The sequence below is a fragment of the Rattus norvegicus genome, chromosome 3 (genome assembly GCF_036323735.1).
Source record: "Rattus norvegicus strain BN/NHsdMcwi chromosome 3, GRCr8, whole genome shotgun sequence".
NCBI classification, from domain to species: Eukaryota; Metazoa; Chordata; class Mammalia; order Rodentia; family Muridae; genus Rattus; species Rattus norvegicus.
The window spans coordinates 117,642,379-117,655,409 of NC_086021.1; the positions used below are offsets into that span (position 1 = coordinate 117,642,379).

General features: G+C 42.4%; 1 protein-coding gene across 2 annotated transcripts in view; it reads left to right on the forward strand.

The window, feature by feature from the left end:
- Positions 1-13,031, forward strand: part of Slc5a12 (solute carrier family 5 member 12) — a 50,082-nt gene that overhangs the window by 8,494 nt on the left and 28,557 nt on the right. For both annotated transcript variants that reach the window (XM_063284156.1, NM_001108588.1), the window contains exons 3-4: positions 8,915-8,966; positions 9,798-9,865. In XM_063284156.1, the coding sequence (XP_063140226.1) occupies positions 8,915-8,966; positions 9,798-9,865 (120 nt within the window). The remainder of the gene's footprint in view (positions 1-8,914; positions 8,967-9,797; positions 9,866-13,031) is intronic.

The window sequence follows — 13,031 nt, forward strand, 5'->3', positions numbered from 1 at the left end:
ATTTAACCCTAGATATTGCTGTCTCAACATCATAACCTGTACTGTACTAATACGTTCCCTAATGAACGTGAGCAAGCAATTAAAAATGCAAGGTCCAAAAGTCAGCATAAGTATTAAACTCACGAAAGGCCCCGTAATGGCAGAAATCAAAGTAATGAGCCAGGAGAAAGAGTTGAACTATGATTCAAACCACCCCTGGTTCTGCTCTCTTTCTCTCTCTCTCTCTCTCTCTCTCTCTCTCTCTCTCTCTCTCTCTCTCTCTCTTTTTTTTTTTTTTAGTTTTTTTCTCCATCTTCATTAAATTGGGTATTTCTGATTTACATTTCAATTGTTAGTACCTTTCCTGGTTTCCAGGCCCACATCCCCCTAGCCCCTTCCCCCTCCCCTTCTATATGGTTGTTCCCCTCCCCATCCTCTCCCCATTACCACCCTCCCCCAACAATACCATTCACTGGGGGTTCAGTCTTGGCAGGACCAAAGGCTTCCTCTTCCACTGGTGCCCTTACAGGGCTATTCATTGCTACCTATGAGGTTGGAGTCCAGGGTCAGTCCATGTATAATCTTTGGGTAATGGCTTAGTCCCTGGAAGCTCTGGTTGGTTAGCATTGTTGTTCATATGGAGTCTCAAGCCCCTTCAAGCTCTTTCAGTACTTTCTCTGATTCCTTCAACTGGGGTTCCAGTCTCAGATCAGTGGTTTGCCGACATATTTGCTGAATTATGGATGTGTCTCTCAGGAGAGATCTATATCTGGGTCCTGTCAGCCTGCACTTCTTTGCTTCATCCAACTTATCTAGTTTGGTGGCTATATATGTATGGGCCACATGTGGGGCAGGCTCTGAATGGGCGTTCCTTCAATCTCTGTTCTAAACTTTGCCTCCCTATCCTCTTCTTGTTCCCCTTTTAAAGAAGGAGTGAAGCATCCACATTTTTGTCATCCTTCTTGTCTTTCTCTCTTTCTTTTTGCCAGTCCTTCTCTAATCCTTGCCATAGAATCTTTTATCATTCCTGAATGGTCTATAAAAAAATCAGCATTCTTCCCTAAGTGCAGCACAAAGAGCCCCTTGTTGGAGAAACAGGAAATCAAGGTCCCTCCTATTCTGGAGTACTAATTCTGATGAGGAGGTTAAGGATTCTTAAAGTTTTGAGATGGAATTTTCCTATTCTTGTATGTCTGCATCTACAGCTGAAAGACCCCCAGAGCGGGGAGACCCTCACTCAAGTCTCGGGATGATGCGACCCCCAAGAATTCACGTAAGAGCGTCCTTGCTGTAATCACATGAGGTTTATCGATAGGAACCAGTGCACTGGGGTCGTGACTCGTATCCCACACAGGGGCAGAGGAGTTCGACCCCGAGTAGCTGAGAGAAGGATTATTTAAAGGAAGAAGCCACAACCCAAGGGAGTAGGGATGGCGTCATTGGAAAATGTTGAGAATACAGGTGAAAAATCACAAGGAGAAGCTTCCTGTCTCTCAAGATTGCTTTTAAGATGTTGGCCCAGAAACCGGGAAAGGGAATAACACTCGAAATGTAAATAAGAAATACTCAAGTTACTAAAAAAAAATTTAAAAAAATTAAAAAAAAGATTGTAATCTAACTTTATGGTCAGCTAGTTCCTGAGAGAAGCATCCTGTTATCTTTACAAGGTCAAGATCACATACCTAAGGGCCTTATCTTAAGCCCTTTTATCTAGTTCCTGGCAGAGCAGGCTCAAGAAATGTGACCTTTTATCTACTTATAGGCAGAGAGCAGGGTCTGGAATTTGAGGTATTTAGTGCTTCTTAGGGGTGAGATAGCATTTTTAAACATCTGACTTTTTGGCTGCATATTTTACTCTTTCATGGCAGCCTGCAAGCCTTTAAAGTTTTGATCTTGTATGACCAAAGTGGAGGCTCCCATGGCAGCGCCTGCTGCCCCTAGCCCCTGACCCAGTAAGACGAAAAGTGTAATACCTAGGGGCTCTCTCTTGGTCCATGGCAGGCTGTCATCCCAAGGGGATAAAAGCTCTTCATAAAGGTGGTAAATAAGTCTGGGGATTTGCTGTACCAGGATACAGAAGCCTTGGGTATCTCTCAAGACTTGCAGGTTGACACAAGGGGTGAGTCCTGAGGAACAGGCCCACCATCCTTTCATAGGTGGGAGGAGGTATCATAGATAAAGATTGGTTACAGAGGAATTTCTGTGAGGGGGGAATTTTTCCCCACACATAATCCAGACCCAGTGACTGCAGAAAGAGAAAGTTTGACATTTTTTTCCGCTGTTGCCACCTACACTGGTTGACCTCCTTTGTTTGATTGACGGTCCCTATAAATGCTATGCTTCATAATAAGGTGGTGGGGGTGCACATCATAACATAGCCAGCATGATTCTGTAGCTTTGGGATTGGTAGCATTAAGAGTTTTAAAAGCCTCTTTAATTAAATTAAAAGAGATGGAAGCCTTCTCCCAGAGGTTCAATGGTGGTAGCCATGGGTGACATGCCCATGGTGGGTATGATCTTTCCTGATGTCCTTGAAGGAGTGGGGGGTTTCTGAGGTCTTATAACGGGGTTGGGACCAAGGGAGGCATAAAGGGCCTCTACCTATAATTTAATGGTGAATATTAACCCCTCATCGGGTCCTCCGTAACGGATTCTGAAGCCCTACGTATATCCTTTTAACAAATCTGTAGCCTTTTTCCCCTTTTCAGTGAAAGTGACCCAGAGAGGGTGACACCAATTCCATTTACACTCTTCTATATAGGGATCCCCCCCCCCATAATTCCCACAGGAATAGTTAGCGGCTACTCTGATGTAGTCCCAACTTGAGGTAGGATTCCAATATGCCTGTCCCATTGTCTCACACCCCCAACTTTTACAATAAAAATCGAGTTTACCCCCACACTTAGGGTTAAGGGGTCTATCCCAATGGAACCCAGGGCAAACATAGAAGTATTGTGTTTGAAGTAAACTTCTCCAGTGGGCGTGACAATAGCCTGCCCATGCACGTCTTCTGCCCTGCCATTCCGAAGGACAGGTAAGGGGAACCTTCTGAAGATCTGAGGGTCCCAGCCAGTGGCCCCAATAGCCAGTTTGCAGATGTCAGGGAAGAAGTCCGGCCACCATTGGTTGGGTGTGGTGACCTTGGATGTGCTCCATACTATGTCTCCCGAGTCATTTATCACCATCCAGTTATGTGGTTGGTGAGGGCTGGCACTAGTTGGGCCCAAGGGAAAGGGACTAAAATATAGTACCATTGTCAGGAGGAGACACCTCATCCTCGGTTCTCCTGATGACTTTTAATTTTAAAGGATCTTCAGTAATCTGGAACCTTCAGTTGAGTTGGGCTTTGTTTTCTTCTGCTGAAGTAGCAGGCTTCACATGGGATGTGTGGATGCAGGCAGCTATCCCATCTACCTTGATGGCTGTCGGGGTAGTCAGCAACACTAGGTATGGTCCTTTCCAGCGAGGTTCAAGTGTCTGGGCTTGGTGTCACCGCACGTAGACTGAGTCTCTGACTAGGAACCAATGGGATGTCTCAGAGGTCCCTGGCTCGTAGGTGGCTGCCAATTGCAACCACACCTCCTTCTGTACCACCTGCAGCCCTTTTAACCTGGCATATAAATCATTATTACTGTGACAGGTTGGCTCAATAACGTCCCCTAGCAGGGTCAGGGGTGCTGGGGTTCCATACAGGATCTCAAAAGGAGTCAAACTAAAGTGGGAAGGGGTATTTCTGATCCTGAACTAGGCCAGGAGAAGGAGCACCACCCAGTCTGTGCCAGTCTCTATGGTCAATTTAGTTAAGGTCTCTTTTAGAGTTCTATTCATCCTCTCTACCTGTCCTGAACTCTGAGGTCTATAAATGCAATGAGGTTTCCAATCGACCTCTAAATATTTAATCCCTGATTTACCTTGGCAACAAAGGCAGGGCCATTACTGGATCCGATTACCTTGGGCACTGCAAATCGGAGGAAAATTTCTTCTAGTATCTTCTTGACCACCACCATTGCAGTCTCTTGCCTAGTGGGGAAAGCTTCTACCCATCCTGAGAAGGTGTCTATGAAAACCAGAAGATATTTGTAGCTGTACTTGCCTGGTTTGATCTCCATGAAGTCTACCTCCCAGTAGACTCCTGGCTGGTCCCTTTGGTCTCTTTTACCGGGGTCAATTCTGTATCTGCAAGCATTGACCTTCTGACAGGGTACAAATTGTGAACCACTTGTTCTACCAGATGTTTGAGTCCTGAAATGTGGTATTTAGAGCTCAAGGCTGTTTGAGTTAACTTGCTTACCCCTAGATGAGTCCACTGATGCACCTGCTTTATCATTGCTTTTGCCTGTTCTTGTGGCAGTATTCTCTTACCTGATGGGGTCACCCAGACCTCTTCTTCTGATCAAAACGATTTTCAGGGTCTCTTGAGATGACTGCCAGATCCTCAGTGGAGTATTGAAATCTAAGTTCAGGCAACTCGGGTTCTTTGACCACCATCACTGGACTTACTATGGAAGCTGCCACCTAAGCTTCTTGTTCTGCCAAATTATTTCCTCCAGCTATACAGGAATCACCTTTTTAGTGGCCTGGACAGTGGATAATACTTACTTTTTTTGGTTTGTACAAGGCCTCTCGTAACGCTGGAATCTCAGACTTGTTCTTGATTTCTTTTCCTCCTGAGGTCAGTAACCCCTGCTTATCGGTAGATGGCACCATGGACTTGGGCTGTGGCGAAGGCATACCTACTATCTGTGTAGATATTGATCGTTTTGCCTTCTCCTAGCTCAAGAGCTTTTGTGGGAGCAATGAGCTCAGCTTTCTGAGCAGAGGTTCCCTCTGGCAAAGGTTGTGCCCATATAACCTGCTGCCCATCAATCACAGCCGCACCTGTTCTTCTCTGCCCTTCTTCTAGGTAACTACTCCTATCTGTGAAACAAGTTTCTTCTGCGTCAGACAAGGGCTGGTCAGACAGGTCCTTGCACCAACCATGTGCTTCAGCAAGCACTTGCTGACAATTGTAAATGGGAGGTTCAAGGTCAGGATCCAGGAGAAGGGTGGCTGGACTTGGCCTGTGGGGGGGAGGGGGTGGGAACGTAATCCTGTCAGAGATGAGCAGTAAAGTCTGATAATGGGTCATTGGGGATTTGTGAGCCAATGATCAGAAGGCTGGCAGACTATACTCCTCAGGGCCTGTGGGGCTGCTATTATCAGGTCTTGTCCCAAAGTCAGCTCATCAGCATCCTTGACCAACACTGAGACCATGGCCACGATCCTCAGACAGGCAGGCCACCCAGAGGCCACAGGGTTTAATTTCTTTGAGACGTACGTCACTGGTCTCTTCCACAGTCCCAGTTTTTGAGTCAGAACCACTTTGGCTATAACCTTATTTTCTGCCACGTATAGATGGAACGGCTTAGTCACATCAGGAAGCCCCAGTCCCGTGGCTGACATGGGGGCTGTTTTGATAGTGTCAAAAACTCTTTGTTCCTTTTCACCCCATACAAAAGGCTGTTTATTCTTGGTGAGAGGGTAGAGAGGGGCCGCCATCTCAGCAAACCCAGGTATCCATAGGTGACAGAAGCCTGCCATGCCCAGGAATTCTCTAACCTGTTTCTGACTCGTGGGATGTGGAATGTGAAACATAGTTTCCTTTCTACCATCTTCCCCTCCCTGAGCAGGTACCCCAGGTAACTGACCTTTTGGCAGCATATTTGGGCTTTCTTTGCTGAGGCAAGATATCCCAACTCCCCCTGTTCTGTGAGAAGACGTTTAGTCCCTTCCAAGCACAGTTCTTTGCTGGACGCAGCCAAAAGGAGGTCATCTAAAAACTGCAAGAGGGATACCTGAGGATTGGATGCTCAGAAGGTGGCTAGGTCTTGTTGTAGAGCCTCATCAAAAATAGTGGGGAGTTCTTGAAGCCCTGAGGTAAGAGGGTCCATGTGAGCTGGCCTGTTATGCCTGACTCCAGATCCTTCCACTCAAAGGCAAAGTACTCTTGGCTCTTAGGGGCCAGGGATAGACATCAAGACGTCTTTGAGGTCCAGTACAGTATACCAGGTCCTAGAGGGAGGCAAGGAATTCAACAGATTACATCGGTTAGGGAGCGTAGGGTGGATGTTGTGCACTCATTTGTTCACTTCTCTGAGATCCTGGACAGATCGGTAGTCATTGAACCCAGGCTTTCGTACTTTGAGGAGAGAAGTATTTCATTCGGATTGGCATTTCTGCAGGATCCCCAATTGGAGGAAGTACAAGATAAGGGGCCGAATCCCATCTCAGGCTTCTTTAGACATTAGATACTGACAGATGGTGACTGGGCTGGCCTGGGCTTTTAGGTACACATGGACTAGAGACTGATTCTTAGCTTTTCCCATTCCTGCTGTCTCAGCCCAAGCCTGTGGGAATTTCTATAACCACCAGTCTATATCTTCAGTTCTATAAACTTTATTCTCAAAGAGTCTAACTTCGTAGTCAGCACCTGGATGGGTTCTCTCTGTCAGCCTCTAACCTGGGGACCTTCTGGGAAGAAATGGACCTGTGCTCCCATTCTAGTGAGAAAGTCTCTTCCCAACAAGGGGTAAGGGTATTCGGGAATGACAAAGAATGAGTGGGTTACCCAGCCCATGCCTAGGTCCACTGTTCTTCGGGTAGTCCCTGTGTATTGTTCGTTCCTGTGGCCCCTTGGACCCAGGACTTCTTTTTAGAAATCGGCCCATCTGATTGCAGGAGGACCAAATGCTATGCTCTTGTGTCTACCAGTAATCGCGTGGCCTTTCCTTCCACTGTAAGGGTTACTCTGGGTTCGGGTTCACTGTCACTGTCCCCTTGAACAGTCAGTTCTTTAGGTCAGTTTCTTTACAGTAGGCGCATTGGTCCTTGGCCAGGGGTTCTCTTCCGTTGCCAGGTACTACCTTGCTAGGTTCCCTAGACTCTCTAATTACTGTGGCCAAGATTCTGTGAAGACTTTTTTCCTGCCTCTTTTCTCTCCTTAATTCTCTAGCTTCCTGCTCTCTCTGTTTCCTGTCTTTTTTTTTCCTCTTCTGTCTCTCGGTTATGAAATAATCTCTCAGCAACTAGCACTAGCTCTTTCAAAGACTTATCTTGTAACCTTTCTAATTTCTGCATCTTCTTCCTGGTATCTCAGTTCGACTGATCAATAAAAGCAACCGCAACCGTAGCCTTATGCTCCTCACTGCTGGGATCATAAGGAGTGAACTGGCAGAAAGCCTCCATAAGCTTTTCTAAGAAAGCTGACAGAGATTCGTTCAGTACCTGGACCACCTCTCTCACCTTTGTCAAATTTGTGGGGCATTTCGCTGCCCCTCTGAGACTTGTCAGCAGAGCCTGGCGATAGACTTTCAGATGCTCCCTATTTTAGGCGTCTTGAAGTCCCAGTCTGGTCTGGTCAGTGGAAAACAGACATCAATATCTACTGGTAAAAAGGAGGGTCGCCCGTCTGCCCCAGTGACATATTTCCTAGCCTGGAGAAGAATACACTGTTTCTCCTTAGTGGTGAGCAGTACCTGTAAAAGTTGTTGATGGTTGTCCCAAGTGGTTGGTGGGAAAAGAGGAGAGATTCAATGTTAGTCAGACTCTGAAGATTCTTGGAAAAGGAGGGGTTGTGGGTCTTCCAGTTGTATAAGTCGGCTGCTGAAGATAGTCAATACTGCAGGGGCTGGAGGCCTGATCGTAGGGGAGCCATAGGCTTGGGGCATCAAGATGTTTGTCTGGTCTGGGGCCAGCCCTCTCCAGCTGCGAGTCCCTTGTGCAGATCCCTCTGGTCCTAAAGGCAGACTTTCTGCTCCCTTTCTCTCCTCTGGCAGGGCGGAAGGGCCTGAAGCTGATGGTGCAGTGTGGGGCTGGAGATTAGGAGGATAGGGAGGAGGGGGGTCCAGAACGTCATGAGGACGTTCTTCTTGGCTTGGTCCTGTACAGTGAGAACAGACACCCATGGGCTGACCCATGGGGGAAGGCTAGATACCAAATCTTCCCAAACCAGAATATATGGGATGTGATCCGGGCGACTTTTAGGGCTGCCCCCAAAACATGTCATTTGCCCAATTGAATAAGAGTCAAGGAAAGAGAGCCTAAAGCTAGACACCCAACCTTGAAGGAAGGCAACTCCGAGGTATGAAGATTCTCCCATTTATGCTTTTTCTCCTCTACTGAGATACTGTGGGCCCTAGACTTCACTTCTGCCCAATGTTTAAGAGTCAAATTCAAGGGAGTTGCTACAATCTGTCCCATGCTGTCCAAAATTATCGTCAGTCAAAGTCCACATGCAAGCAGACAAAGTAGAAGATCGATACAATCCTGCCACAAAAGGCAATCCGTGTTGAATGGTCTACATGTTTGCATTTTGAAGCCAGGGGACACACTTGGGATTCATATTCACATAGTTCTAGGTAATGGAATTCAGCTTAAAATAAATGGAAGTTAACTAATTTCCACCAGTGGGACAATTGCAAGTGTGTCTCACCTGGGTCTGCATCAGGTCCTCTACATATATGTTATGGAACAGATGTACCTCTTTCTTTTGTTTGGTTGGTTGGTTGGTTTTGCCTGCTTTGGGACTCTTCCTGTTGGGTTACCTTGTCAAGCTTCCATATAAGGGCTTTTGCTTTGTCTTATTATGTCTTGTTTTGTTCTCTTTGGCTCTCTGTCATTTTTTGGAGGCCTGATCTTTTCTAAAAAGATAATGGAGGAGGAGTGGATCTGGATGAGATGGGAGGTGGGAAGGAGCTGGGAGGAATGGAGGGAGAAGAAATTGCTCTCAGGATGTATGAAACAAGAATTATTTTTCAATACAAAGTTAAACATGAAACCAGGAACAAAAAACAAACAAACAAACAAACAAAAAACAAAAAAGCTAAGGTCAATAAAAAACTTTCAAGTCAGACTTTCTCCTGCATCAACTTTCTGTCTGTTCCTGTGTCTTCAACAGATTCTCTACACGGGAGTCGTGGTCTATGCCCCTGCTCTGGCTCTCAACCAAGGTGAGTTACTGGGCATACTTCATCTTAAAATTTCTGAATTCTCAGCTTTGAAAATGTATTTGATACCTTGTGGGAAAGATATTCTAGTGGTCACTACATATGTGAAGCTCGAAAAGTGTACTCAATACCGAAAATAATACAAAACTATTACTAGATTTTGCTTTGGAAATCTACTTGCTTATAAATACACAGTTAAGTTGCGTGTGGTTTGTTTGGCTATTTCAGTTTTGTTTTCCAGTATTTGAAATGATGGCAGATTTGCTATTGTACATTTATAAGTTCCACATACGTCTTCTGTGTTGAAGACCAGTTCATAAAGCAGATCTTAACATAAGAGTGAAAGATGTCTATGACTACATTCAGATGTATACAAAATTTCAAGATAACAAAATTCCAGAAATAAAAATAAAGGAAAAATAATAATACAAAAGATTCTTTTCTCAGTGACATTTCCCATATTGAAAGAACATAGCAGTGACATTAATTGAACTGGAAAGTACTAGTTCTTCAATAACTGCTTCAAGATTATTTCCTGCATTGCCTAGAATTACATCAAATATAAATTTAATATTAAAAATTAACAGCAATCTTGAATTTCATGTCCTTCCTCTGGGTGATGCTTACATATAGACCTTTACAAATAAATGACAGGGAGAGAAATTTCAGAATTAGTGTAGGTGGCTTCAGATTGCTCAGCAAATTAGCTAAAAACAACAACAGAACTGGACCTAGGATCTAAGCTAAAAAAAATCTGAGAAGGCCAGTTTTGCTCTTACTTTTTGGCAGAGACGTTTCCTTTAACGGTTTGTAATGACTTTTCTTCTTTTGCAGTGACCGGTTTTAATCTATGGGCCTCTGTGTTTGCAACAGGAATCGTTTGCACATTCTATTGTAGTTTGGTATGTACAGAGCTATGAAAGCTATTATGAACTTCCTCCTACTATGGGGTAAGGATACATTTCCAACAAGAGGCCATCTAATTATGGAGGAATTTGCTATTCTTAAGCTAAAGGAAAGCAGCATATTGCCTTATCTGTCATAGTTTCTTGAGGAAGTTACTGTTATTAGCCTTAGATGTCTTTGTAATGTCAAAAGATAATTTGGGCTCTGAGCTTATTCAGAAAAAATAAAGCTTTATTGCTTTGGGGCCTCTGTGGGTAGCAGCTTAGGGTGGGACTATCTCACTAGCCTTGAATCATTGCAGGAGTCTGAGGTGGCTTGAGTTTCATAACTCACTTTGATTCATGTGATGTAAAAAAATGCACAATGTATCTGGTGAACAATTTAATTAAGGCTATTCAACAACCAATTAAAATCATAAAATAATAAAGTTTTATTCTGAAGAATAAAATTGACATCAAGAAAATCATGTTTAATGGGAGATAATTTAGTGAAAGAAATCTCTCCTTAATCAGAAGATAAGTAACCCTTTGTAAGCTCTGAAAAAAATTTTCCTCCGTAAGAATACTTAGGAATTATAACATTAAATTTCTCTAAATACTAGAAGAAAAATGACGAAATGCACATATATGAACGATCAAGGACAGCTGTCATTTGATATATCTAAAGGTTCTGTGGTTGTTTTGCCTCATATTTATAGATTACATTTAATATTTTGATTATAAAAGTTCTCAGTTCTCAAGCAAACAGTGTGGTATTGATAGATTTTATATAGTTGTGACAATCGAGATCAATAAATATTTATTTATTGATCTTACTTTGTGCCCATGCCCATTTCACACAATTAAAATCTTTTATTCTTCTGAATCATTATATAATTTTCTGCTTATACTACCAGTTATTATCAACTAGGTACATTGTCTATAATCCATAGCAAGGAAAAATAACTGATATATTATAGCTGGCTATACATATCTTTGGCATTATGCTTATATGTAAAAAGAGGCTATGTAGGAACTTTTCTGGCAGATTTTCTAACAATTTCTATTATTTATTAAGGCTGGAAACAGAGAAATCGTATATTCAATGATGGAGAAAACACTACTCTTAAATTACAGTTAAGTTTCCAACAAAGCTATCTGTGTGGGACCAAGTATCAGTTAACCAGAGTCTTTACAACTAACAAATCATCCCCAAGGATTATTATAAAGGAAATACTATGAAGGGAATTGAAACACTGACTGGCTTAAATAGTGTAGTTTTTGAAAAGGAAGGAAATATAAACCGAGTGACCCTAATCCAAAAGTCCAAAATGCCATCCAAATCTTACATTTATTATGAGTGGGCAGGATGCTCAAAATGTTTTAGACTTTAGAACATCTCAGATATTGTACTTAAATGTTACTAATAACTCCATCATCAATTCTATATGAACCTTCCCCAATCTGTAAAGACTCTGAAATGTGAAACAGTTCTTTACCTAAGCACTTCATAGAAAGGATCTCAAGCTTTGGCATTTGATAATTGTTGTTTTAATGTGGTTTATAAGTAATATTATTACATTTTCTAATTATTATTTGTAATATAAAATATGAAAAACATAATAATTATTATGTATTGTTATGGGTTTAAAGAATGAACCCAGCAAAATATGAAGTGATAACATGTGAGTTAGGAAGACAGCAATCAGATTTAAAACTTTCAAAAATCTTGAATTTGGAACACTACTGTATTCTTTAAAATTTGACATTCATTAATGGATGAGAAAATTTCAGGAGGACCTATGCAATAAAACAGCCAAAATGAGAAAGTGGAGTTTAAATAAAGCATCTCAAGGTATCTAAACAAGAGAATAGGAAAATAGGTATTGACAGAATAAGAAAAACTCAAAAGTAAGTAGGAATAAGTCTGTATGTTTCAATAGTCACTTGAACCAACTCTGTCCTGCCAATCTTTGTTACACAGTCTATATGCCTAAAACCAGCATTTTTTCATGTTGATGGACTCAACAGATTATTGCTTTTAACCATTTCTCAGAGTAACAAGCTTTTTAGTGTGGAGTTGAAATTCTTCATTAGCTGTATCCAAGTCCCTCATCTATCCTTACCCCCACTAAACCTATGTTCCATCTCTTTTCTGTCTAGCTAGGCAAGAGTGACAGTGCCTCCCCAAAAGGCAAATTATTTCTCCTGCAGTGACTTTCATATTTTACTCTCTTTATTCTTTGATCTTGTGGATGAACTACACTTGGGAAATACTCAGTGGAAGAGCTTTTTAAAAATGATTACTGCTATCCAGGTCATTTGTAATTTAGTGGTCAATGCAAGAAGACTAATTAAACAATAGTGAGAAAGAGAGAGAGAGAGAGAGAGAGAGAGAGAGAGAGAGAGAGAGAGAGAGAGAGAGAGAGAGAGGAAGGTTGAAGGAGGAGGGAGGGAGGAGGGAGGGAGGGAGGGAGGGAGGGAGGGAGAGAGAGAGACATTTCCCAGTCTGTACTCTTGGATGATGTCCAGTTGTGTGCAGAATCTTATACAACTAATGCTAAGTATGCTCTGAAAATGGATGCCTTTAATATTTCCTCTTCATAATACTGAAAACTGAGGTTTGAATCAGAAACAAATTAACATCTTTGTTTTTGTTTTTTGAGACAGGGTTTCACTTTTTCCACTGAATCCTGGAACTTGATATGTAGACTAGGCTGGCCTCAAACTCACAGAGATCTGATTGCCTTTGCTCCTAAATTCTGGGATTAAAGGCGTGTGTTACTGTGCTTCTTGAGTTTAGTATCCTTAAAGACAATCAGATAGTGCTATATTGGAGATGTGTATGTGGTTGGGGGGATTTATTGTTCTTCAAAATATGATTTGAAAACTACACAAATACAGTGCTTTTAGCGGAGACTTCAATGATTCAGATTAAGATTATGGTTTAATTTTAATTACCAAGTAAATGGTAACTCCAGTGTCTCTTTTCCTCTCAAACTAAAGAGAAGTGTGTCAACTTTTCATAGAAGTTACTGACACTCTGGAGGAGTAACAGGATGGTAATTCTATTTTTTTAGTGTTAAAAATATTACCTCCTTTCATTTTCCTGGCACTTACTCACTTGCAAAACACACTTATATGCCACTTCTTTTAATTTTTCCCTAATTGCCTTTGCCATGTT